Genomic DNA, 26,337 nt, shown 5'->3' with positions numbered 1-26,337 from the left:
GAAGGCTATTGCCCTACGCTGGATTGACAGACGACCACCTGACAAGTCGCAATGGATATCCTTGACAAATGTGGTAGTTTCATATGAACGCTGTATATTTATACACAGAAAATGTCCCGCTAAATTTCATAAAATTTGGGACAGATGGTGTAATTCCCCCCTAACCACAATTACCCCGGAGGACTTACCAGCCCCCTGATTTGCTACGAATAAATGGTGACTTCATGTACTCCTTTTTCTCCCTAATTGTGCTGTTTCCGACCTGTTCCACTTGTTTGAGCAGTTTAGGTTACGCTGCTCCTGGTTAAATTGTTTACTGTAAGTGATATTTCTGATTTTTTTTTTTGTAACAAGTGTAGGATCACTATATATGTGTTTCTTTATGCTATTGTAACCCTCTTGATCTTACTCTGTATTATACTCTACACTCTAATAAAACTGAGTTTAAAAAAAACCATCCACAACCTATGGTACAGTCCCTTCCATGGAGCCAACTATTGAGAGTACATAGAATTACAAGTGAGGAGTCACATTTGGAAAAAAATATTGAGTCAGTCTGCCAAAAGTTTAAGGATAGGGGGTACCCCAATCACATATTACAGACACATAGACGTAGATTGGAGGATGTAACTAGAGAGGATACACTGGTCCCTAAAAAGAGGAGAAGTGGGAGTGGCAGAATACCGTTTGTCTCCGTATACAATCCGTATAGTGGCCGTATATCACAAATCTTGCGTAAAAACTGGTCCATCCTTAAGGATGGGTTGGGCAATAAAATACCCGAATTTTCCCAGCCCCCAGTGATGGCTTATAAGAGAAGCAGAAGCATTAAGGACATATTAGTAAGATCTGATATTGGGTCAAATAAAAAGGGTACCCAATCGACATTTGCTCCAGTGAGGCCGGGGAATTTCCCTTGTCTTCACTGTAGCAATTGTGGAAATCTGATTAAGGGGAACACTTTCCAACATCCACACAACAATAGGAGTTTTTCCATTAAAGAACGTTACACGTGCAATTCCAAATATGTGATTTATATGATAACGTGTCCTTGTGGTTTGTGCTACATTGGGGAAACGACAACTGAAGTAAAACTAAGAATAAACAATCATAAGAGTACAATTAGATTGAGGAAAGTTGAGCACCCGGTAGCTAAACATTTTGTTGAAAGAGGACACACTGTCAGTCAATTTAAATTTAGAGTGATAGATGGTGTTCCCCCCTTGAGGAGGGGTGGGGACAGGGAGAAATTATTAAAACAGAAAGAGGCTAGATGGATCAACACCATGGATTGTATATGGCCTAAAGGTATGAATCTAGATATAAATTTAAATGTATTTGAGTAGATGAGATGGTCTTCTGCTTTTTTTTTCCCCAATGTCCTGATATATTTTCATGTTTGTTGTTTTTACTATGGTTTTATCTGCATGTAGTTTTAATTATATCTTCCACTTACCTTTTAGATGTGTCCAATTTGGTGGCTCTTGGTCCTCTGTCGGCCTCGACACATATCATAGATCGGCATGAGGGTTGTTTTCACGGTATACCCCAAGTTACAACCACGAAGCTGCAATGAATTTGCTTGAAGGTTACATACGAATTTGTGAAACAACTGCAAGAAGGACTTAATGTTGGCTAAGATCGTAAAACGCTAGGCTTTATATTTATTATGGACATTGGTGGACTATGATGATTTTTCCATCTAATTGCCCGTCGATACGCCAAGGAGATGGCGATCTACGTTGCCGTGGATACGGTCCGAGCATTTCGCTGGCGAGAATGTCTAATGTTGCCAAATTTATCTGCTGGTGCTGACAGCAAGAAACATGTTGCCGGGGATACGGCTTGAGTAATCGGCTGGCGAGAGCGTCTAGTGTTGCCAAGACTACCCGCTGGTGCTGACAGCAAGAAGCATGTGATCTAACACGTGACGATGACGTAGCACATACAAGCATAGATACGACTAATCGGCTGGCGAGAGCGTCTAGTGTTGCCAAGACTACCCGCTGGTGCTGACAGCAAGAAGCATGTGATCTAACACGTGACGATGACGTAGCACAAAACACCGGCACTCCAACTTATGTCAGATCGCACTTTGCGCAGGTGCAGGCAAGCAACATAGAGGTGCAGACGACCAGATCTGACATGTGACCTATGAATATGTGATGTCAGCAAGGAGCACCAATGGTAGAATGGATTGTGCGCAGCCTCCGTCGGTTTGTTTACAAACGGAATACCGTGATCAACATCATGTCCGTGAATGGATTTGGAGCTCATGGCCGGGGGGATCGAAGGATGGGATGGAGTACATTTAAAGGGTTTGGATGGACTCTAAATATGTTATAGGTTAATGGTGCTCTTTTCTAAGGAAAGCTTGGGATATGAGATTCATTATGCTAATATGTTATGCACCGCCCATCCTGCTGTTTCCTATTGGGTATTTTTTAATTGATTGTTGTGTGTTATTGGTGGAAGGAGGTATAAAGTGAGTCTTAGACAACATTGTTTTATGCTTGAAGAAGGCTCAGGATATGAGCTGAAACGTTGCACTTTTTTGTATATGCGAACTGGCACGATAAAGTTCTAATCTTAATCTGAGACTGATGCTGTCTTCAACCCATTTCTTCACATATATATATGTATATGTACAATGGTACCTTGGTTTAAGAGTAACTTGGTTTAAGAGCGTTTTGGTTTAAGAGCTCATAGTTTTTCAAAATTGTGACTTGGTTTAAGAGCATTGCTTTGGTTTAAGAGCTCCACTTCAGGCTGGGGCTTGCCTGAGGGGACAGGAATGTGGAGGTAATCTGCCCTACTCATTCCTTCCTGCCCCCTGCAGTCTCTGTCAGCCCTTGTGTTTCCCATCTTCTCCATTACTGTACAGTAACTTATAATATCACATATTCCCTTACGTCCCATTGGCATCACAACATATGGGGTAAATTCGCCCCTGCGAGCCCCTGGGACGAAGAAATATTTAATGAAAAAATAACAATTAAATTTTAATCCCCTCCTCCATGAGGTATAAATAGGCTCCACCTCTCCCTAGACCTCAGTCTTTTTTTACTTTGTTGCTTTTAGCTCTCCTCCGTTTTTATGCTTTGTTTACCTGTTGCATTCAGGTTTTCTCTCCAGGTAATGATTGCTGTGATGCCGCTGGAGCCGGTGTCCAGGTAGTATCCTGATATTTGCTTCTGCAGGTCTTAGCTTTTAAGTTTTTCTTACCTAGTGTGTCTTGGAACGCACTCTGCGTGTCACCGAGCCGCTGGCGTCTCTTCTGGTCGCGTTCGACTGTGGAACGCATTGGCGCTGCGTGCGTTTCATCACTGCGGCGTCGGCGTGATGTCACTTCTGGGGGCCGGCGTCCGGCGGCGGCGGCGCGCGCTGTCTGCTTGCCGGATTAGCTGTTGTTCATTTATAAGGCACAAGGTAAACTGTTGCTACCTCTAGGTCTGGCTGTCTTCCTATGGTAGGATTTTCTGTGGCTCATCTGGGTCTAATAGAAATCATCTGAGTGCAAAGTGCTGTGATCTCTCTTCTATATACTTAAAAGTAAGTGTTGCTGCCACCTAGTGTCTCTTTCCGGTATCACTCTAGCCAGGCTAGTGGTTTATATGTATTGTAATACATTGATTATTTGCAGATATCTGAAATGGAGACCGGTCCTGCTGCTGCCAAAAGATCTTCTAAGGAAGCACTTCATGTGCCGAGTGTGAGACTCCTCTACCTGACGGCTATGGATACCGTAGGAGGATCATTTTTCCCAGATAAGATTCATCCTTTCTTTCATAAAAATATTTATGAATGCCTATGTGTTTCAGTACGTTGTCCTTCATGCAGACCTAAACCTATGAGTAGCCTGATGTTCAAGATGTAGTTGTATGGGTCAAGGACTATGTGCAAAAGACTTTAGCGGCTAATGAGAATCGCCGCCCGTGTCTTAAGATAAACGACCAAACAGAGTATTTCTCCCTCTACTCCCAGCCTGGGTCTGAATTTACTGTGATTGATGAAGTTAAGTCATCCTCTTCTTCTGAATCCTCTTCTACTTCTGAAGATGAGAAAGTATTATTCAAGGGTTATTTTACAGCTGATAGAATTTACAAGCTCCGCAAAGCTGTGCAAGCTGAAATACACCCTGTGGAAATAAAAGAGGATAAGGGTTCATCCTCCTCAAAAAAGCCTACGGCTTTTTCTGTGGGAAAGACTTCATTGTCTATGTTACAGGCGGAATGGAAGGAACCGGAAAAGGCTCCGAGTTTGAGCAAGAGGTTTAAAGGGGTGCTCCAGCGTGGGGGCACTTTTTTGGGGGGACCGGGGAGAAGGTGGCAAAAATAAAAGACGTCCACTTACCTCCCCGGTTCCAGCGGCGGGTCCCGCATCACGGCGCTCCGGTCCCCGGTTCCCGGCCGCTTCCGGGTGTCTGACGCGGGACCGAGAGGTGACGTCTCAGGTCCACTCAGCCACTCAGTGAAAGAGGCGGGATCCATTTGAAGTCCGCTCGGATCCCGCCTCCTTCACTGAGTGACTTAGCGGCCCTGGCAACGTCAGACAACTGGAAGCGGCCGGTAACCGGGGATCGGAGCGCCGTGATGCGGGGCCCGCCACTGGAACCGGGAAGGTAAGTGGACGTCTTTTATTTTAGCCACCTCCTCCCCAGTCCCCAAAAAAAAGTGCCCCAACGCTGGAGCACCCCTTTAAGACCTTATATGTTCTCAAGGAAGAACAATGTAAGGACTGGATTGAGCCTCCAAAGGTGGACCCGGCCATAGCAAAACTGTCGAAACGTACTGTGCTGCTGCGGTGGATGGATCCAATCTGAAGGATCCGATGGATAGAAGGGTGGAGGTAACCCTCAAGAGAACATATACGGCAGTGGCAGCCCAAGGGGCAGTCTCCATATCTTCTTTTGAGGTTTCTAGAAGCCTAAGAAGATGGCTGGCCAAGGTCCAGGGAAATTTGGAAGGTGGAGCGAGCAGGGACAAGGTCCTTCGCTCCTTAAAAAAGGTCATTATGGCCATTGACTTCCTCTGCGATGCTGCATCTCAGGGAACCAGGTTAGCGTCATAGCTGCCGAAAAACGCTATGGGTTGGAGATGCTAACTCTAAAATTCAGCTCTGTAATATGGAGTTCCAGCCAGGTAGGCTGTTTGGCTCTGCGCTGGATAAATGAATGGAGGAATTGTCGGACAAGGAGGGGAAGTCACTACCATTGTCCTACAAAGGCCATGATTCCTTTCGCAGAGAAAAATCTCCTCAGCGAGGCAAAGGGAGATACCAGTACAGAGGTCGAGGAAGAAACTATTCCAGAAGAAGTTCCGGGAAGCAGCAGAATAAGGACACCAACAGGAAACCAGACTTCTGATGTCAGTCCAGTGGGGGGACGTCTGAGTTTGTTTCTCCCTGCCTGGGAAGAATTAAGAAAAGATCACTGGGTGTTAAATATTTTAAAATGGTTATGTCCTTCATTTATCATCTCTTCCTCCTCCAAGATTTCTTCTGTCAAGAAATCTTAAGCCAGAAAGACACTTAGTCCTAGAGACAGAAATTATTTACCTCCTTTACATTGAGGCTCTAGAGGATGTTCCTCTATCCGAGATCGGTCCGGGAGTTTACTCCCCAGTGTTTCTAGTGCCGAAGCCATCAGGAAAGTGGAGGCTTATTATAGATTTGCGATATCTCAACAGGTGCATCGTAAAGAAGACGCTCCACATGGAGAACATAAGATCGGTAAAATCTATCCTCCAGGAGGGAGATTTTATGGTCACCATAGATCTACAGGATATATATCTTCATGTACCGATTCTGAAGGCTCACAGGAGATTTTTAAGGATCGCCATACAAATCCAGGGGAAGGTAAGACACTTACAATTCAAAGTCCTTCCATTCGGAATACCTCCGCACCCTTTGTTTTCACAAAGGTAGTGTCACCATGATGGTTCGCTTCTGTTTACAGGGGATAAAGATTATCCCTTACCTGGACCATTGGTTGATTATGACTCAGACTCAGGATCTTCTGAGAGTTCAGTTGAACTATGTCCAGGACATACTTCAACAATTAGGTTGGCTCATCAACATAGAAAAATCTGACTTAATTCCTAATTCCTCCTCGTCAGAACATTAATGCGCTTTCTAGGGCTCCTTGCCTCAGCTGCGGACGCGGTGCCATGGGCGTTATAACACATGAGATTTCTTCAGAGAGAAGCACTAACAGTATGGAACCAAGGACTGAAGGACTGGATGCGATGCATGTTCTATCGACTCAAACAAGACATTCTCTAATGTGGTGGAGACAAGTCAAACATGGAGTTTTAATTTCAGAACCACACTGGGTAACCATCACGACAGATGCTTCAGGAACAGGTTGGGGAGCTCATCTGACAGTCATCACGACTGCAGGATCTTGGAGTCAACAGGAATCCGCTCTGCCCTCCAACGTGAGGGAGCTCAGGGCGATTTACGTTGCTCTTCTTCATTTTTCTCCTCTTATTTTACAGAGAGCAGTCAGAATCCGGATGAACGACATGGCCTGCGTGGTGTACCTAAACAGGGAGGTACCATATCCCCTTCTCTCCTCAGGGAAGTAGAGAAGATTATCTGTTGGGTAGAAACCAGAATAACCAGACTCTCAGCGATTCATATCAGGGGAGTCGAGGCCTAACATTCCCGGGGGAATGATCTCTCTCAAGTAGAGTGTTCATTCAGTTAATCCAGAGGTGGGGGCTTCCTCAGAAAGACCTCATGGCATCAGCAAGCAATGCCAAACTGAGGAATTTCTGTTCCCTTTACAGGGCAGACAATCCCACGGTAGTGGGCTCAATGACAATACCATGGACATACCAGCTGGCGTATATCTTTCCTCCCATAGCCATGATTCCAAGAGTTTGACTAAGATCAGTCTAGATCAGTCGTCAGTTATAATAATAACTCCCTTCTGGCCAAAGAGGTCATGGTTCACCCTGCCCATGAATATGAGCATATGGGAGTTTTGGAGGTTACCTCTGCATCCGGATCTAATACCCCAAGGTCAACATCTGTGCAGGAATCTTTCCAGCCTCAGCTTGACAGCTTGGAGACTGAGAGGACCGTATTAGACTGTAGTTTTTCTGAGAAGGTATAGTATACCCTTTCTCACGCTCGTAGTAGCACTACAAATAAATCTTTTGCACGTATTTGGAAAATTTTAAGATAGGGTAGACCCATGGGACTTATCCTTTGTATTGAGACGCCTGTGTCTTCCTCCCCTTGAGCCGTGGGAGGAAGTAGACTTCAAGTTAACATTGAAAGTTTCTCTTTTAATAGCCTTTACCTCTGCTAAGAGAGTTGGAGAACTTCAAGCCGTTGGCTCCGCACCTTCATACGTGATTTTTTTCCCAAGACAAGGTTATCCTTAGGTTCCTTCCAGGATTCCTGCCTAAGGTGGCTTGATTTGCCAACATCAACCAACCTATAGTATTGCCTGTATTTTCTCCTACTGGATCATCTGAAGAAGACTTGGATCTTTCTTTATTGGACGTATCCAGAGCTATCAAGATCTATCTACATAGAGTAGGTGATTTTCGTAAAGACAAGAATTTTTTTATCCCTTTCGCAGGAAAGAATAAGGGGAGGACGGCTTCAAAACCTTCAATATCCAGATGGATCTGTGACTCCATTGCCTTATGTTACTCCTCTGCAGATGTGAATCCACCAGAATTTACCAGGGCTCACTCTACTAGAGCTGTGGCCTCCACTTGGGCAGAGTGTGCCGCTGTGCCACTTGAGGACATATGCCAGGCAGCTACCTGGTCGTCTTTGACTACCTTTGTGAGATATTTCAGGCTGGATACTTCTTTCTTGTAAAGAACAACCTTTGCAAGATCTGTTCTTAATGCGGATGTAATAAATAACCCGCCCATTGGGGATAATGCTTGCTAATTCCCCATATGTTGTGATGCCAATGGGACGTAAGGGAAGCTAAAATTATTATGTTAATTTGTTTTCCCTGAGAACCATTGGCATCACAAGACTCCCACCCTGTGTTTTATGTTTCTTTATAATTAAACTGAGGTCTAGGGGGAGGTGGAGCCTATTTATACCTCATGGAGGAGGGGATTAAAATGTTATTGTTATTTTTCATTAAATATTCCTTCGTCCCAGGGGCTCGCAGGGGCGAATTTACCCCATATGTTGTGATGCCAATGGGTCTCAGGGAAAACAAATTTACATAATAATTTTAGCTTCAATGCATGAAAGCCCAACATCACAACTTACAGAACTTAATGGGTCTGATGTCAACATCTTGGCACCAAATATTACAAGTCACCTTCAGACTGTCTTCATGGTTCAGAGTTCATCTGCTGGCACAGGGGCTTTCTACACAATCTTAGGCAGGTGACTTTAATGTTAAGACTAATCAGTGTAAGTGAGCTTTGTGGCTTTAGACCACACAGAGATCAATGAGATAAACAACTCTATACCGTACACCTTATAATAGTACGATGAGTGGATCCCTTTCTCACACATCTGTGTACTATTTAAACACCAACCTTTGGCTTCTTGTTTTACTTCTGTATCCTGACCTCTGCTGGTTCAGTGTCTGCAAATTGTAGCATGGTAAAATAAAAAAACTATTATGTTAAACTGGGTTGTATAATCAACATTTGGTGACTGGTTACTGGCATTTACACTTTACATGTAGGCCTTAATCTGATTGGAGCAGATAAAATGATAGACTATAACTCAAGATTAGTACAAGGTAGAAGCGTCATATTGAATATTGAAAAGTTTACTGAATCTGTGTTACTGTGCATTTACACAGAGAGATTTATCTGACAGATTTTTAAAACCAAAGCCAGAATTGGATTTGAAAAGAGGAGAAATCTCAGTCTTTTCTTTATGATCCGTTCTGTTTATAGTCTGTTTCTGGCTTTGGCTTAAAGTGTACCTGTCGTTATAACTTTCAAAATCTAAATCAACAGTAGATATCATATAAAGCAAGTTTGCAATATACATTCATTAATTTTTTTTAGTTCCTGTTTTCTGACTCTTTTTTCAAACAACAGGAAACAGTCAGATAGCAGGAAGTCCTGTGTATCCCGGGCTATCTGAGCGCTCACAGAGAAGGTAGTCATGTGACTGATGGACAAATTGAGCCATGACTCTCTCTACTGGCCGGAATTCCTGTGTTTAGTCTGTTTTTCTCAACCAACACAAGTCAGAAAGTCTGCCTTCCGGAGACTGGACCTGGATTTCTGGTAAGTTCAGCTTTGTTTTACAGCATGATACCAACAAAAAGAATAATGAATGTAAATTGCAAATCTAAATCTCGTGCTTCGTCAATGTCACGACCCGGCTGATGAATACCCCACTCAGTCAGTCAGTGACTGTGGTGGGACAACGCTGCATTCACTGCCTGTCTGATTGGGCTATTTCCCACCCTTTCTTGCCCGGTTGTGACATACCCCAAATCTGAAAGAAAATTAAATCCAGCAGGGTGTGGGAACCCGGTAATGCAGCGCTGCGCGGGTGCAGGGACAAGTAAGTATACTTTCTTTATTATGTTTCCCTCGCCCCCTCCCGACACTTTAGTTTTCAATTTTGTCGGACTTCTCCTTTAGGCTATGTTCACACAACGTACTAATTTTGAAAGGAACGGCCGATGTTTTTCGCTAAAACTGACTTTTTTTTCATTAGAGCAGCACGGTGACTCAGTGGTAAGGGCAACATCTGCAAAGAGTTTGTATGTTCTCTCCGTGTTTGCGTGGGTTTCCTCCGGGTACTCCGGTTTCCTACCAGCCCCCCCCCCAAAAAAAAGAAACCATACAGATAGGTGAAGCGCTGCGGAATCTGTGTGCGCTATACAAATAAACACAGAAAAATGCAACAGCTCACCGCAACAGCAAGATACAGACCCACCATAGACATGAAAATAATTAAAAGCAGCCCCCCCAACTGCCCAAAAAATTCCCACAAAAATAATGAGTCTCTTGGTTACTATTTGCAAACAGCGTAAACTGCCTCACCACGATAAGGTGGACTCATATGGAGGCAGACCCTACACTGTATGTACACTATGGCCTCTCCGTGGCGTATAATACACCTATATGCTCTGGGCATGCAAGATACCTGCAAAAATAATTGCATCACCTGGGTGAGACAGGTGGAGTGCACGACCAAATAGAGGCAGCCACTCCCCCAACTGGAAAACAGAAAATAAAAAAGGAAAAAATTGGTCAGCTCTCCTAGAACACCATTCACACTAGGCAGGAGCACATTGCCATGGCTGAAATTGCAAACACACAAAAACACAGAAAAATGCAACAGCTCACCACAACAGCAAGATACAGACCCACCATAGACATGAAAATAATTAAAAGCAGCCCCCCCAACTGCCCAAAAAATTCCCACAAAAATAATGAGTCTCTTGGTTACTATTTGCAAACAGCGTAAACTGCCTCATTTTTTCCTTTTTTATTTTCTGTTTTCCAGTTGGAGGAGTGGCTGCCTCTATTTGGTCGTGCACTCCACCTGTCTCACCCAGGTGATGCAATTATTTTTGCAGGTATTAGACGGATCTTGCATGCCCAGAGCATATAGGCGTATTATACGCCATGGAGAGGCCATAGTGTACATACAGTGTAGGGTTTGCCTCGATGAGTCCACCTTATCGTGGTGAGGCAGTTTACTCTGTTTGCAAATAGTAACCAAGAGACTCATTATTTTTGTGGGAATTTTTTGGGCAGTTGGGGGGGCTGCTTTTAATTATTTTCATGTCTATGGTGGGTCTGTATCTTGCTGTTGCGGTGAGCTGTTGCATTTTTCTGTGTTTTTGTGTGTTTGCAATTTCAGCCATGGCAACGTGCTCCTGCCTAGTGTGAACAGTGTTCTAGGAGAGCTGACCAATTTTTTCCTTTTTTATTCGCTATACAAATAAAAACATTATACTGTAATGAAATACATTGAAGTCAATGGAACAAAGGCATTGTTCAATACATTGTGTGAAAACATTGGCCACTGTCGCATTGACTTCACTGCATTTCATTGCAGTACTGTTGTTTTAATGGAAAACAACGTCTGTTCTTTTAAAAAATACTATGTTGTGTCAACATAGCCTCAATGTTATTCTGAAGTAGACAACAAAAACGGAACTTATATACGTACGTATAAGGCTCCGTTCACACAGAGTAAAACTGGCGGAATTATCTGCCGCAGAATGCCACCAGCCTCTGTGTCATTATGAGGCTCGCGCGCCTCCTCTCTTTGCGCTGAAGTTTGGACATGTTCATTCTTCAGCGCGGGGAGAGGAGGCGCCCAAGCCTCCCATAAACTGTCATTATGACACAGAGGCTGGCAGGCCCGATGCAGAATTCCACCAGTTTTACTCTGTGTGAATGGTGCCTCAGAGAACAGATTTCCTTCCCAGAATATATTTCCATACTACTTACTGTATGTATAACAACTGTATTCCCTGTATGTATTCCCTAAACTACAGATGTTCTATAACAATCAATAATATCATAAATAAATAAATAAATGAAATAAATGCAGGGTTGACTAATGCTATATTGCTTAAAGTTCAGTTTATTTTAAGGAAATAAACACAAGATACTTTAACACTCAAGAGTAACAAGGCCTACAGTAAAAGTTCTCCTCTGCTATATTATTTCTCTGTTCTACTACAAAAGGTGACATATGCGGTAACTATTGCCAAAAAGAACAAGAAACATACATTGAGGTTATATGCCTTATACATGCAGTGATCAATTACATGCAAAAGGTTTGCCATTGATATGGTCTTTCTGGTGTGCAACATAACTGTCCTTGTGGGTGAAACACATCCCACACTCTGAGCATATAAAAGGCTTCTCGTCTACATGAAGTTTCTGATGGGCAGCATACGTTGCTTTCTGGGTGAAGCATTTCCCACATTCGGAGCACTTGAAAGGCTTCACATCTGCATGAATTAGCTGATGTCTTACCAGGTATACTTTAGCACTAAAACTCTTTCCACATTCAGAACAGCCAAATGGTTTCTCACCTGTGTGGATTCTCTGGTGTACAACACAACTTGCTTTTTGAGTAAAACATTTGCCACAGTGAGTACACACAAATGGTTTCTCCCCTGTATGGACTCTCTGATGTGCCACAAAACTTGCTTTCTGAGTGAAGCACTTTCCACACTCGGGGCATTTGAAAGGTTTCTCATCTGTGTGAATTCTCTGATGAGCATTATAACTGGCCTTCTGAGTGAAACACTTGCCGCATTCTGAACACTTAAAGGGTTTGATATCAGTGTGAATCAGCTGGTGCCGTGCGAGATACACCTTAGAACTAAACCGTTTGCCACACTGACAGCACTCAAATGGTTTCTCTCCTGTGTGAATCCGCTGATGCACAATGCAGCTTGCCTTTTGAGTAAAACATTTCCCACAATGAGTGCATACAAAAGGTTTCTCTCCTGTATGGATTCTCTGGTGTGCCACATAGCCTGCTTTCTGTGTAAACCGCTTGCCACAATCTGAACACTCAAAAGGCTTCTGCCCTGTGTGGATGATCTGGTGTCTAACCAGGTAGATCTTGGATGTAAAACACTTTCCACATTCAGTACAGAGAAACGGCTTTTGGTCTGTGTGGATACGACGATGGACGATAAGGTTTGAGGCACTAGTGAAGCATTTCCCACATTGAGAGCAAACAAATGGTTTCTCTCCTGTGTGGGTTCTCTGATGTGATACATAGCTAGCTTTTTGTGTGAAACATTTACCACACACAGAGCAAGCATAGGGCTTCTCTCCTGTATGGATTCTTTGATGTATGATACGGTTTGCTGCGTTGGTAAAGCATTTGCCACAGTCTGAACAAGGAAAGGGTTTTTCCCCAGTATGTGTTCTCTGGTGCTCATCAAAACTCTTCTTCAATCGGAAACACTTCCCACATGACGAACATTCAAACGGCTTCTCACCAGTATGTATTCTCTGATGCACCACACAACTCGCCTTCTGTGTAAAACACTTCCCACACTGAGTACACACAAATGGTTTCTCACCTGTGTGAATCCTTTCATGGGCGAGGTAGCTGGCTTTTTGGGAGAAGCACTTACCACACTGTGCACATACAAATGGTTTCTCTCCTGTGTGGGTTCTCTGGTGGGTAATATAACTGGCTTTTTGTGAAAAACACTTACCACATTCCTTACAAACAAAGGGCTTCTCCCCTGTGTGAATTCTCTGGTGTGCAAGATAATTTGCTTTCTGGACAAAACATTTGCCGCAGTCGTCACACTTAAACGGCTTCTCATCTGTGTGAATTCGCATGTGGGCCATGTAACCTGCTTTCTGAGTAAATCGCTTGCCACACTCCACACACTGAAACGGCTTTTCACCTCTGTGGATTAGCTGATGTCGGACAAGATAGATTTTAGAACTAAAGCACTTTCCACATTCCAAACACTGAAATGGTTTCTCACCTGTGTGGATTCTCTGGTGAACAATACAGCTTGCTTTCTGGGCAAAACATTTGCCGCACTGGGAACAGACAAAAGGTTTCTCACCTGTGTGAATTCTCTGGTGAACAATGCAACTTGCTTTTTGAGCAAAACATTTTCCACACTGCAGGCAGACGAATGGTTTCTCCCCAGTGTGGATACGCTCATGTGCCAAATAGCTTGCCTTTTGTGTAAAACACTTTCCACACAGTGTGCACATATATGGCTTCTCCCCTGTGTGAATTCTCTGATGTGTAAGATAACTAGCTTTCTGCGTAAAACACTTACCACAAAGGGCACACACAAACGGCTTTTCTCCAGTGTGGACCCGCATATGGGTGATATAACTTGCCTTCTGAGTAAAGCATTTACCACAGTCCATACATTTAAAGGGTTTCTCCTCAGTATGTATTCTTTGATGGGCATTATAGCTAGCTTTCTGGCTAAAACACTTCCCACAGTCAAAACATGCAAAAGGCTTCTCACCCGTGTGAATCATTCTGTGTCGGACTAAATAGATTTTGGAACTGAAACATTTTCCACAGTCAGAACATTCAAATGGTTTTTCACCGGTGTGAATCCGCTGATGCACAATGCAACTTGCCTTTTGGGAAAAACATTTACCACAGTGAGAACATATAAAGGGTTTTTCCCCTGTGTGAATCCTATGGTGCGCCAAGTAACTTGCTTTTTGAGTGAAACATTTACCACACTGAGAACAGGAAAACGGTTTTTCCCCAGTGTGAATCATGCGGTGTCTCATCAGATATACCTTTGAGCTGAAACATTTGCCGCATTCAAAACAAACAAAGGGTTTCTCTCCTGTATGAATCCTCTGGTGAACAATACAACTGGCTTTCTGGGTAAACCGTTTTCCACAATGAAAGCACACAAATGGTTTCTCACCTGTGTGAATTTGTTGATGTGCAAGGTAACTGGCTTTCTGGGTAAAGCATTTGCCACAATAAGAACACACAAATGGTTTCTCCCCAGTATGGATCCTCTGATGTACTAAACGGTTCCCAGCACTGCTGAAACACTTTCCACAGTCCAGGCAGGGGAATGGCTTATCAATTTCATGAATACTCATGTGTTTTTTAAGGTAAAGGCTAGAAAGAAAACACTTTCCACATTCAGAACATACATACGGCTTCTTGTCTGTGTGAGTTTTCCTATGAACAATGAGATCTGAGGCACTTACAAAAGATTTTCCACATTCGGCACATGAAAAGTTGGTCTCATCTTGGTGGATTCTCTGATGTTTTATGAAACCTAGCTTAGAAGTAAAGAGGTTTCCACACACCGGACACACAAATTGTTTCTGTTTTTTGCGAATTCCCTCATGTTCGAAAAGTTCAGATTCATAAGTCAATGTTTTACCAGCATCAAAACAAGCAAATACGTTCGCTTTGCGAAAGAGGTTTTCGTGTTTAACAAGGTCAGTACTCATTATGGACAGGTTAAGAGGTTTATTTTCTCGGTCGTTTCTTTGGTTGTAACGCGTTGTGGCGTATTCAGTCCATGGACCACACTGATGTGGAGGCAAATGTAAAGAATGGAATCCATTTTGTTCCTCTGACTTTATTCTAATAGGAACAATTGATGCCTTGCTTCTTGTAATTCTTGGAGTATAATCTTGAGTGAAAATGGAAGCTTCTGTTACCCAACCCAAGGAAGGAACGGGTGGGGAAGTTTTCTCAGGACAGGTCTCATTGATGGGCTTGCCAGCTAAAAGGATAAAAAGAGAGATATCAGAAACAAAATGGTAACCTTAAAATATTGTACTACATGCCAAAGGTTTACTGTTTCTATAAAGGAAGACCATATCACTAGTGTATGCCATCACTTTATGGTATGTGAGGGCCAACCTCTGGAAACCCCACTTATCCTGAGAAATATATAAAGTCTGCACAATAAAGTCTGGTCTCTATAGATTAGATTTGTTGTTCAGCTGGTGCTCTCACTAAGTTTATCAAACTTTATAGTAGGGCTGGGCGATATACCACGAAAAACACCGATACCGTTTCTGGCGTTGGTTAAAGGGTTTTTTTCTTTCAAATCAACTGGTGTCAGAAAGTTATATAGATTTGTAATTTACTTCTATTTAAAAATCTCATGTCTTCCCATACTTATAAGCTGCTGTATGCCCTGCAGGAAGTGTTGTTTATTTACATTCAGAAACAGTGCTCTCTACTGACAACTCTGGCTGAGACAGGAACTGTCCTGAGCTGGAGAGGTTTTCTATGGGGATTTGCTGCTGCTCTGGACAGTTCCTGTCTCGGCCAGAGATGTCAGTAGAGAGCACTGTTTCTGAATGTAAATAAACAACACTTCCTTCAGGATACACAGCAGCTGATAACAATGGGAAGACTTGAGATTTTTAAATAGAAGTAAATTATAAACATAAATAGCTTTCTGACACCAGTTGATTTGAAAGAATTTTTTTTTTCGTTGGACAACCCCTTTAATCGACCTCAACTTCGCCAGGGCGCTATCCCATGCAAGGTGGTTGAACTACAACCCCCAGCATTCATTGAGATTCCTGCTGCTGAAAGTTGTAGTTGGCCACAAGTTCTTTAATGAAATATCTATCTTGCAAGAGAGTTTAACTACAACTCCCAGCATTCACTGGGAGCTGTGCTGAGAATTGTAAGAGGCCACAAGTTTAAAATTTTTTCTAAAATTACCTGGCTGGACTATCATGGCAGCTGATTACTATGACTCCCAGCATTCGCCGTGAGCATTGCTGAGAGTTGCAGTGGGCTGTGCCCTCTGTATAGTCCCACATCCCTATCGCTATGTGCCCCCCTGTGTATACACGTCCTGCACTGTGTACATAGCTGTATACCTGTATATATACACGTCCTGTAGTGGCTCTATACCTGTGTATACACGTCCTGCACTGTGTACATAGCTGTATACCTGTATTTACACATCCTATAGTGGCTGTATACCTGTGTATACACGTCCAGGTCTCTGCTAAGACCTCGTAATAATTTTTTACTTCATTATAAATTTTTACTTTATTGAAACAAAATATCACCAGTTTGGCACAGTCAAGTGGGTGTGGCTTACAAAAGGGGCATGTCAGAATTATCGTTTAATTATCGTTACTGAGGCTACATGTACGATTAACCGCGATATTGATTTAGGCTAATATCTCAAGAGCCCTACTTTATAGGTTGGTTTTCCGGTTCTCTAAGGAGACTGCTCCCAGACAGTTGGTTTTGAAGTTATATTCACACACCGTTTATTGACAAGAACAGTTTTCAATTAAAACAACGGCCTTCTTTTCTTTGTGAAAAGTGTTCCATTGAAGTCAATGCAAACAATAGCGAGTGTTCACACAATGGATTGAACAGTGGCCATTTTTTGCTTCAGCTGTTGAAATAACTGACATGTCAATTATTTGCGGCCTTTGTGCATTGATGTCAATGCAATTTTTTTGTTCCAAGTTTTTATTTGATTTTCAGAACACAATTATACAAATAGAAAAAGAACGAAAAGGGTCAAATAGATAGCGCCAAACCGCTAAACAGACCCAAACAGCAGGTACACAGTGGTAAACAGTGGATATACAAACCAGGGAAAAACATTACACAGCATAAGAAAACATAGGACCAAAGGCATTAAATAATAAGTAGTGTTCATTTCAGACTGCAGAGTCAAGGCTAAGAGTTGGGAGAATCTTTCCCCAGCACCAGATCGTATCTCCCCAGTCAGCATAGCTTTAGACGACCAAGAGACCCTGCCAGATCCGCTTTGCAATACCAATCCGTTAAGCGGAAAGGCCTTACAATGTCTGCTATGTCGGACTGATTGTAATGAGTTACAATAAAGGTACGCCACTTTTGAAAAAAGCGTTTGGTTGATTTGTTTTTGTGTCGTTCAGTGTCAATCCTGTCTACCCCTAGATATAGTTTTAGCTGTTCTATAACCATAGGTATGTCTGGGGGAGAGGAGGAGATCCAGTTATAAAATATGCATCGTAGGGCCACCACAAGGATTACGTGCACCAACTGGGGGGTATAAGGTACAGCATCGTCTGGTGGGCGGGGCTGGTGGAAAAGAAGCACCTGAGGGGTTATTGGAAGTCGGACTCCCCAATGGGTAAAGATATAGTCAGACAGCTGTTGCCAGAACAGTACCGTAGAGGGGCATGTCCAAACTCCGTGCCATAAGTCTGTCAACGGTGTTTGACATTTGGGACAAGCTGTTATTCTGTCTGGGAAGGCTGGGGAAGGCAGGATGTTAAAACCGTAGAGAGCACAATGCGCTAACTTAAAATAAGTTTCACGCCACCTCTCATTTATAATACACTTCCTAACCCTTTCCCAGCCGGCCAGAATCGTGTCCGCTATGTCGGGGTCTCGAGTCCACCTTGCCCATGTTTTAAAGAGTGATGCCTTAACAGGCCGTTTCGGTTGCACTTCATTCCGGATGGCATTATAAAGGAGAGAGATAGAAGTCTTATGCGGCTCTAACCCAATAATGTCATCCAGAGCATGAAGATCAGCTTCCTTTGAAAGATCAGTCAATCTAGCCTTACAGAAAGCGACTACCTGATTTACTTGTAAAAACCATGAAGAGGGGAGATGAAATTTAGCCATCACTTCCAGAGGCGTGAGCCATGTGTGGCACCCGCTGTGAATCAAGTCTCCAGCCAGTAAAGGCCCCTTAATCGCTCCCCGCCGTGACCAGGGCAACGACTGACCCTGTGGAAACTCCGGATGGCCGGTCAAGGGCATGAGTTTAGATAATAAAAAAGGAAGGTCAAAAGCCTTACGGATTTCTTTCCAGGTGACAATCGTGTCCCTAAGCAGTGCAGAGGATTTAATGTCAGAGGGCAGCTTGGAATAGGAAGTATGTAGGAGACTTCTTACATCCCACGGGAATGCCAGTGCCTGTTCCAGAAGTATGTTAGAGAAAAAAGAAGAGCTATGTAGCCAGTCCAGCACATTCCGGAAGAGGCAGGCCAAGTTATATCCCCGGACATTTGGAAAGTTGAGGCCCCCGTCAGCCTTGCAGAGCATCAGTTTTGTGAGCGTTATTCTCGGTCGCTTCCCCCTCCAAATGAACGTAGAAAAGGCCTTATTAAGCATCTTAACATCCTTGTGGGTCATTAACAGAGGAAGGGTTTGGAGCGGGTACAGTAAACGGGCAAAACTGATCATTTTGATCAGGTGGCATCTACCCACTAAGGTTAGGGGGAGGCTTGCCCAGTTTCTAAGTTCAGTAACTATCTTTTTAATCAGAGGTGAGTAGTTCAGGTTATACAGAGAGCCAGTAGTTCGCCCTATTTTTAAGCCCAAGTACGTTACGTGAGTGGAGGCTATCTTTACTTGCAAAGCACCCATGTCAGTCAACCAGGTAGGTGTGACTTGGCCTAGGGGAAGGAGTTCGCTCTTGGCGACATTAATTTTATATCCTGAAAACCCCCCAAAATAAGCCAGAAAGTCTAAGACAGCTGGCAAATGTTGGGCCGGTCTATTTAGGAATAAGAGCAGATCGTCTGCGAACAGTGCTAATTTGACCACTCGCGTTCCCACGGGGATACCCTCAAATAGGGCTGTTTGATCCAGGTATCTAGCTAATGGCTCTATAGCCAGATCAAACAGAAGGGGCGACAAAGGACACCCTTGTCGTGTCCCTTTTTCTAGTTGCAACGGAGCAGATAAGACGCCATGAGTGTGGACACATGCAGTAAGGTTTGAGTATAGGCCAGCTAAGAAGGTCCGAAAGGCACCAGTAATAGCAAATTTGTCCAGCACCCTTCCCAGCCAGTCCCACCGTACATTATCAAATGCCTTCTCAGCGTCTAGCGTGAGAAGAGCTGGTTGTTCTCCTGGCTGGGGACGGTGCTGGATCCGGTCAAGAACCGTAATGACTTTACGAATGTTCGTCACTGCAGAACGCGTGCGCACAAATCCCACCTGATGGTCTCCAATCAGCTCCGGCAAAAAGATGGCTAACCGGTCAGCTAATATTTTTGAAATTAGCTTGATGTCCTGGTTAATTAGAGAAATGGGTCTATATGACCCCGGATCTAGAGGGTCTTTCCCAGGTTTTGGGAGGACTTTGATGTGGGCTAGTTTAGCCGCCTGGGGAATATCTCCAGAGAAAAGAATCCCAGAATAGTAGGCTGCCAATACCGGGGAAACTTGCTCGACTAGGATTTTATAAAATTCACCCGGATAGCCATCTGGGCCAGGTGATTTTCCATTATGTAATGCCTTTATAGCGGCCGATACCTCCTCTGTAGTGATATCTGCGTTTAAGCAATCTCTCTGTTCCTGTGACAGTTCGGGAAGAGACAGTTTGCTTAGGAATCGGTCAGCTTCTAAGTTATCTGAGGGGGTGAATTGATAGAGATCAGCATAGAATTTCCTAAGCACATTATTAATGGTCAAAGGCTGTTTATGTACGGCGCCAGTAGCGTCTCTAATTGCTACAACGTGAGTAGGGGGGGACCTACCCTTTGCCAGCCGGGCTAGTAGCCTCCCAGCCTTATTTCCTTGTCTAAACAAATCCGTTTCATATTGCGAACGGTACATACTTTCTCGTTTATCTATCCACGATTCAAAGGCTGCCCGTGCGGTATGCCATTGGTGTTTAGTATCTGTGGAGGGTGTGGAAACGAACCGAGAATAAGCGTCTCTAAGCCTGAGGCTTGCTTTAAAATATTCCTGATGTGTCTTTTTCTTGATGAGGGAGTGATATGCTATCAGTTTACCCCTCAGGACTGCTTTTGCTGTCTCCCAGTAGAGCGGTGGGTCGCTCCTATGTTCTCCATTATACGTATCGAACTCTAACCACCACCCTTTAAGTAGTTCGTGGAAGGAATCATCTTTAGTCAAATAAGTCGGAAACCTCCAAATAAAATGTGTAGAAGCAGGGAGCGATATAGCAAATTCAACAACTACTGGAGAGTGGTCGGAGATAACTAAGTCTTTTATAGTGGCAGAAAGCACCCTATCCCCCACCTGTGGGCTCACTAGTAAATAATCAATACGGGACCACGATGAGTGGACATGCGAATAGTGTGTGAAGTCCCGTTCATCAGGATTTAACAGGCGCCAGCTATCTGTCAGGCCAGTCGCGGTCAGAACATGGGGCAAAATTTTATCTCTGGGGCGATGAGCCCCCGGGTGGCTAGAGGAGTGTTTCCTGTCTACTGTGGGGTCTAGTACCGTATTTAAATCACCACCCAAAAGTTTTCTGGGGGACGTATCCGACTGTAAACGGACAATCAGTTCGTCAAAAAATTGCTTATTCTCCCCGTTGGGTGCATATACATTGTAGAGACTATAGGATTCCCCTTTATGGTCTATCAGGAGATGTGAGAGTCGCCCTTCCTGGTCGCAGGTGTGTGAAAGTAGGGTAAATGGGAAGGATTTATGAATAAGGGTAACAACGCCTGCCTTGCCCTCCACAGCCGGAGATCCAAAGATGTGCCCAACCCAAAACTTACGCAGTCGGAAATAATCATCCTCAGTAAGATGTGTTTCTTGCAGGAAAACTACATCCGGCCGGAAACGCTTTAAGTGACGCAATATCTTAACCCGTTTCTGGGGAGATCGTAGCCCCTTAACGTTCCAGGTCATCACTGTGATAAAATCAGTCATAGCAAAAGGCAATAAGGGTATACCAATGACGAGAGATGTTTTGCAGAAGACCCGGGGACTGAGTAAGCTGGGGTGGGCACATCACCTGGAAGTATGTCCTAGCATGCATCTGGGTACCAGTGTATACCATGCAACCTGTTGAATGAAAAAAGGTTAGCAATAAGCAGCGTAGCAGCGGCATATCAAACATGTGAATAACAACTCGAAATAACAAACTCCTTAAAAACAAAACTATCCCCATCAGTGAGTGATTGAGATGTCAAGGAATATCACTCAAGAACAGGGTAAGGAACTTCCTTTTTTCGGGGTTGTGGAACAGGAGTTCCCGAACAGCAGCTCAACAAAAGGGAAGGTGTATTATGGCAGCCTCCCCATAACAAACATAAGGCCTACTCCTGAGCAGGCTAGGTTATTTCCCCTGTAACGAAGTGAAAGGGTTAACACAATGGGACATGACCAGAAAAGGGGTGGAAGGGGCAGTGTGATCACTCTGATGTCACATCTAGTCAGCCAGTGAGTACCTGTTCAGCTTCAGAAAGAGCTTAAGTATGAGGAGGAGTAGGGGAATAGGACCAACGAACAGTAAAATTACTTAGCCCCTAAGTCCAGTCAATCTGGTGAGGATGATCTGTCGCTGCGGGAGCGATGGCCCGCAGAGCGTCTGCGTTTCTTCCGGTCTGCCCTGGACCTGGCTGTGCCTGAGCGACTTCTCGCAGGTGATGCTGCTCTGGCTTCCATAGGCGATGTAGAGCGGTGGCGGTTCTGTTGCCGTGGAGACCTGGGTGTCGCAGTGGGGGTTTCCAGGTTTAATGCTGCCGCTGCTTCTGTCGGGGACATATAGGTTGAGGTAGAGCCATCATTATGAAAGACCCGCAGCGTGGCCGGATACTGCAGCTGGAACCTCTTGTTTGCTTTGTACAAAGATGAGCAAATAGTGCTGAACGCCCTCCTGCGTTTCGTGACGTCCACTGAGAAATCCTCAAACAGTAAGAGACGTTTGCGGTGGAATACAAGCGGTTCTCTGCGCTTGCGGAAAGCGCGTAGTAGTTCAGTCTTGTCATTATAGTCAAGTAATTTAAAGATCACCTGCCTCGGTCTTTGCTGTGTGTAGTCTGGAGTAGATGGCCTGCTCTCAGGCGGCGGCCCCAACCTATGCGCCCTCTCCACCCTGCATGGGTGATGCAATCCCAATGCTTTGGGAAGGTCCCGTTCACAGAAACGTTGCAATTCAGCTTGGGTCACTTTCTCACTGACTCCCACCACCCTTAAGTTGTTACGACGGGAGCGATTCTCCAAGTCTTCTAGTTTAGTCCCAGTTTTATTTATCTGCTGTTCCATATTCTGGATCTTAGAATGCATGTCCTTATTGTCCTCTTCCAACATGGACACTCTGGATTCAAGCTCAGTAATGCGTGATGCATGACAGGTGACCTCACTTTGTATGTGCTGCAATGTTTCTTTAAGAGCCTGCTCCACTGTCCTGTGGATTTCAGGTGCCATTAAACGCGCCACTTCGGCTGCTAGCTGCCGGTAATCAAAGGCTGTTACCTGAGGTGCCGCTGTTAGAGGTGCAGGGACCTGCTGAGCGACCCCCGTCTCATTAGCTGGCAGCGCTGCCGGGGGGACCGTTGCCCGATCTGATGCCTGTGAGGGAGGCTGTGCGGCCGTCTGCTCCTGTGATTCGGCGGTCGGCGCCATGTTGGAAAGGACGCGCGGCGCCTCCGGCTGCTGTCCCGCTGCGGTATGTGACTTGGGGGCACTTTTTTGGACAAATTTGTCCATCTTCGGCTGCTGCAGCCGCTCACGCGGGTGGGGGGCTGCCGGTCGGTCGTCTCAGGAGACGGTTGCCTGCGGTGAAGGTTGGCCGTTGTGGGAGCTCCTGCAAGACGAAGCTCACATCCCCGCGCCGGAACCGGAAGTCCTCAATGCAATTTTTAATACAACGGCTGTTGTTTGACACTTAATACAACAAGCGTTTTTGAGGGCCAAACAAAAACTGTTGTCCGTACGGTGTGTGTACATAGCCTAACGGGATATTTCAGCTCATTTTTAAGACTATTCCCATTTCCATTTTTTTGCTTTAGTAATTTTTTATCCTAACCTTCTAAGATCCAATATATTTTTTTCATCAACATGATTAATTTATCGGGTTAATTCTTTAATGGGACAAATTGTACTTTTTACTGGCACTATTCATTTTATCATAGAATATACTAAAAAAACAAGAAAAAAAATATTTATGGGGTCAAATTATTGGTGAAAAATGCAGTCCTGCAATTAAGTTATTTTTTCACTACACACCATGCAGGGAAATTGACATTTTATTTTTATTCTTTTATTCTATGACTAAAGCAATATCCATTTTTTATAGTTTTTGTTATGTTTATGTTTTTTTCTGGTATGTGAGGTAACGAAAAATCGGCAATTCTGGCACTGGGTATTTCCTTACTTTATACACTCATCTGGCAGGATAAATAAAATTATATTTTAGTTGTTCACCACGAGGCAATACCAATTATGTGCTTAGATGTTTTTATTTGACAAAAAGGAAAGGGGTGGTATTTTTTTTTGTACCTTTTTTTATATTGTTTTCAGTGTCCCTGGGGCACTAAATGATTATACAGTTCACTACAATACTATTATATCGCAATGAACTGTCAAAATCAACATTCTACTAGTAAAGCCTGCATGTGGCAGGCTGTAATAGTAGAGTTTATAGGGCAGTCACAAAGCCCTTCAGAAGGCTGTGAAAACAGCTTATGTGTGGCTGCTGATCATCTTGATTAGAGATCAGCGAACCCAGGATTGCTGGGAAAACGTGGATATAGTCAAAAGTTTTACACAGATGTACTCGAAGTTCACTCAGTTCTAATCTTGATGCCACTGTCACTACTGACTGTAGCATTTAGATGGATAAATTACCAACAATGAAGCAAGCTCTGGTGACCTGCAGAAGCCTAACATGGAATGGCATGGATCCTGAGCCTTCTCCATGCTTCCCTTGCACTCATTGGGCATACATGTACACTCATCAGTGGAAAGGGGCTAAAAATAAACACAAAGCTAGAGAAGCTTATATGTCCTTTAATAGGGGCAGGAGACTTTTAATTAGTGGATAATTTATCAACCCTACCAGTACTGTACACAGGGGTAATAAAAAAAAAAGTGCTAAGCAGAATAACATTAGAGATCAACACATTTAATACAGATTATATTTTTTGCATTTTTTTGGCAGCACTTTTTTTTTTTTTAAATTATCACTTACCTGAACAGTGATATTCTGGAAGCTCCTTCTCCAGTGACTGCTGAGGATTCATCAAATATGGTTCCTCTCCTTGTTCAATAACTGATACAATAGGAGGCTTCATGTGATCCAAACCTAGAAAAAAAAGTTGTCCAGTGATTCTTGGTTTGCACCTTTCTGCTGACTTATATTAATATATATTTCATTGGGGAGTGACAGGATTTCCATGTAGAGTTTCACAAAAACGGTAGTGACTACTCAGAGCACATACCGGTAGTATGCTGCATAGTATGATGTTACCTCTCCATGGTCCAGCGCTGCTCTCTTCCTACTGCTGGTGCTGCGGATCTATAGATACCCCAATATACCCACCTAGGCCAAAAGTGTGCCATTTTGGCTTCTGTTTGTGATGTCTGAGGCAGATAAACTTTGTGTTCCCTAATGTTTGCCCCCTGCTTGAGCCTTCCCCTCCAGTTCACAACTCTACTGTATTGTTTGTACCGGTCAGCTTCTCCTGTTGATACCAAGTGCCTCCACTATAGAGAATGAGGTGTGAGGGTCCCTGTGTGGTCCCTGGGTCCATGTATGTTATTTTACATGTATAGTAGTGTACTGTAGTGATTTTATTGTACATTTATTAAGGAAACATACTTACATTATTGTAGCAAAGGATAACAAAGAAGCGGTCACTCACCTTTCAAGTGCTGCATTTATTTGGGTATTACCACCATAGGTTACAGGCAGACATGCAGAGTGCGTCTCATTCAGGCTACAGCTGTTTCGCGATTGCACGCTTCCACTGGCCTCGTAGTACACGTAATATTATTGACGGCACATGCCTTACGTCTTTAATTTGCCGCACCAGCAATTCACCTACGACACACGTGGAAAGGCAGTGCCTTACTTATGGAAAAAATTGATCGGTTCTCAACAACGGATTGTGGTTGAGAACAGAGGTACCACTGTATTACCACTTTGGCACAAAAGAAACTAAAACTGCCACCACATTCCAAGACCCAAAGCATTATTATTTTTAATAAGAGCTGTCATAAGAGCTGTCCATGGGCTAATTTTTTTGCAGGAAGGTATATATTTTCTATTGACACCATAGTTTATTTATATATGACTTTTTGATCTCTATTATGTGTTTTTTTTCCCGAGGCAGATTAACAAAATACATACATTTTGGCATTGTTTTTTTTAATATACTTTTTTTACATTCACCATGCATTATAAATAATGCTATAATTTTACAGCTTGGGTCTTTATAGATGTGGTGATACCAAACATGTATAGTTTTTTTCTTTATATATTTTATGTAAAAATTATTTTTATGTGGGGAATAAAATGTCATCTGGGGGGGTAGGATGGGGGGTATTTTACATTATTTCAACCTTTTTTAAAAAAAATATTAAAGGACAACTCCTGGCAATTAAAACACATTACAAATTTATATAACCCTGTAATGTGCTTTAATTACCGGTCTGGTCCCCTTCTCTATGTTCTCCCCCTTTCGGCCCCCTGCCTGGAAGCATTAAAACATATACTTAAGGGATCCCTGTCGACCACTGAATCTTCGGTCGCCGTTATCTTGTGTCAATGATGTCACACTGCAATAAGCATTTTCTGTATTTTTTTACAAAAACACTGGGACAACTCCTGCCATATATAATAAACAGATTCATAGATACCCCAATATACCCCCCAAGGCCAAAAGTGTACCATTTTGGCTTCTCTTTGTGATGTCTGTGGCCAGGGGCTGGCTGGCAAATTTTAGCCTGGGGGGCAAGCACACAGCACTGGCCCATGAGTAGCAGGCTAGCGGCCCATCCTTTAAGGACTAATCTGGCTCTTACCTACTATTACCCTCCCCAAATCAGTGTGGGGAAAGTAGATGCCACGCATGCCACAGAATTATAGTATTGGGGCCAGTGCTCCCAGCCATGAACAGCCATTGTGATTGGCTGTGAAGACCAGCCCCAATACAACCATCAGCGCTTAAG

The 26,337-nt window shown here is 43.6% G+C and overlaps 1 protein-coding gene across 5 annotated transcripts in view; it reads right to left on the bottom strand.

Annotated features, from left to right (window-relative positions):
- Positions 1-11,560: 11,560 nt before the first annotated feature.
- Positions 11,561-26,337, bottom strand: part of LOC138799561 (zinc finger protein 585A-like) — a 38,143-nt gene continuing 23,366 nt past the window's right edge. For 4 of the 5 annotated variants that reach the window (XM_069980909.1, XM_069980913.1, XM_069980911.1 and 1 more), the window contains 2 exons: positions 24,356-24,469; positions 11,561-15,193 (listed from right to left, as the gene is read on the bottom strand). In XM_069980909.1, the coding sequence (XP_069837010.1) occupies positions 11,742-15,193; positions 24,356-24,469 (3,566 nt within the window). In that variant the 3' untranslated portion in view covers positions 11,561-11,741. Of the gene's footprint in view, positions 15,194-24,355; positions 24,470-25,028; positions 25,122-26,337 lie in introns of those variants that run through there. The other variant, XM_069980912.1, reaches the window with a different exon arrangement.

This window comes from Dendropsophus ebraccatus, chromosome 8 (genome assembly GCF_027789765.1).
Source record: "Dendropsophus ebraccatus isolate aDenEbr1 chromosome 8, aDenEbr1.pat, whole genome shotgun sequence".
NCBI lineage: Eukaryota > Metazoa > Chordata > Amphibia > Anura > Hylidae > Dendropsophus > Dendropsophus ebraccatus.
This window is presented reverse-complemented; position numbering and strand designations above follow the sequence as displayed.